Source organism: Sorghum bicolor, chromosome 2, assembly GCF_000003195.3.
Source record: "Sorghum bicolor cultivar BTx623 chromosome 2, Sorghum_bicolor_NCBIv3, whole genome shotgun sequence".
Taxonomy (NCBI): domain Eukaryota; kingdom Viridiplantae; phylum Streptophyta; class Magnoliopsida; order Poales; family Poaceae; genus Sorghum; species Sorghum bicolor.
The window spans coordinates 49,368,389-49,370,255 of record NC_012871.2 but is presented as its reverse complement, the minus strand read 5'-3'; the positions used below and the strand labels follow the sequence as shown (position 1 = coordinate 49,370,255).

Below are 1,867 nucleotides of genomic sequence, written 5' to 3'. Positions count from 1 at the left end.
AAACGATGAATGAAATTAGTATTCCTGTCCCCATGTTTGAGCTAATCTGCACGGGCCCTTGGCACCCAATATATCTCCTCTTGTTCTAGTTGCAACTCAATTTTAAGTAGGATTTCCTTTTGGGCATTCACAGCCTCATCAGTCTGCTCTCCTTTTTTTCAATTCCTCCAACTCTCTGCTAAGTTTCTTCATTCGTTGAACAGGTTTCTTCAACACCTTTCTGTCCCATTCATGTAAATCTGAATGAACCAGGTTCAACTTACTCATCAAGAGCCCTCCCTGTCCTTGGGCAGACGCGCGTGCCTAGGCCGTCTGCACCACCTCCTGCACTGTCTCTTCCTTCAACCATTTGGCTTCGAAACGTTTTGTAACGCAATTGACCTGATACTGCCCCTGCAAAGCCTCAGTCCTCACACTTAAAGGCCGGTGATCAGACTTGAGGTACTCTCCATTCACTATTTTAGCATTGGGGAACATATCTCTCCATTGGTCATTTATTACACCACGATCAAGCCGCTCCCTAATCCTCCCCCGATGCCAGGTGAAGATATCTCCTGAATACCCCATATCAGATAGCCCACAGTCATCAAGAGCATCTTGAAAGTCTTGTAATTGCCTTTGTGATCTTGCTCTGCCTCCTTCCTTTTCATGGTGATACCAAATTTCATTGAGATCACCCATCGTCAGCCATGGCAACGTGCTCATGCTATCTTTAAGCTCTCTCAGCGCCTCCCAAGTCTGTTCTTTATGGTAGGGGTCTCCATAAATCCCAGTTAGATGCCACTCCTCCCCTTCACCCATTACTACATCAATATAGTACTGGGATATATTTACCGGTCTTACCACCACCTCCTTCTTCCAGAGCATCAACAAACCTCCACTACGACCATCACTCTCATGGATGGCAAACTTCTCACAACCCACTTTACGCTTTAGGTTTTCTGCCTTTGCTTTACTCAGATGTGTCTTAGACAGAAAAAGAACATCTAGATTCTCCCGCCTCTGGACCTCCAGAAGCACTCGAACTGCCCGGTGGCTAGCCAACCCCCGGCAGTTCCATGCTAGGATTTTCATGGTGCCTGGTCACTCTCCTCGAAGGAGAGCGCCGATCTTGCAATTGTTGATTCAATGTTCACCTCCCCCTCCCCTTTGCTCCTCCTTGGCCTCTTTTTTCCTGTAGAGCAAGCGGACTGACAGATTGATCCCCCAGTTGCTTAGCTACCTCCTCTTTTTCAACAGCCATGCCATTCTCATCTTTTTCCACCACCATATCCTCCTCCTCATCTTTATCTTCAATCAACAAGTCATACATCTCATCAGAGTCCTCCGTTCCACCATTGCCACGCCCAAAACCTCTCCCACGACCTCTTCCTCCACCGCGACCCCCTCTCTCGTTCCTCACCATGGCAGACGGCATGAAGGCAACCCTCAGCCACTCCCCCCATTCACCTTCTCCTTTGGATGAACCCCATCCCCACATTCCACAACCTCATGTCCAACGCATCCGCAGAAGTAACAGAATGTTGGGAGCTTCTCATATTGTACCAAGCACCTCATCTTCTCCTTCAAGGTAATTGGAACCACTTGGACTAGGGGCTTCTTGATATCAATCCAAACCCTAGCCCTAAGGAACGGTGTTGAATTGATCTTCCCATCATCCACCGATACAGCGATGCACTCTCCTACCTTCATAGCAACTTTCTCCGCCAACACTTTCTTCTTCATAAGCATCTCCGGGACCCCCTGGACCCTTGTCCAGATGGGCAGCTTGTACGTCTTCACATTAGAGTACCCATCGTACTCCTCCATAACAACCGCCGAACCACGGAATAACCATGGCCTTCCCTCCATAACTCTGTTCCAATCT

At 48.3% G+C, this 1,867-nt stretch overlaps 1 protein-coding gene across 1 annotated transcript; it reads right to left on the bottom strand.

Moving 5' to 3' along the window:
* On the bottom strand, positions 304–1,074 carry LOC110432706. Its single transcript, XM_021453492.1, has one exon. It carries the CDS (start codon positions 1,072–1,074, stop codon positions 304–306), a length of 771 nt encoding a protein of 256 aa, XP_021309167.1.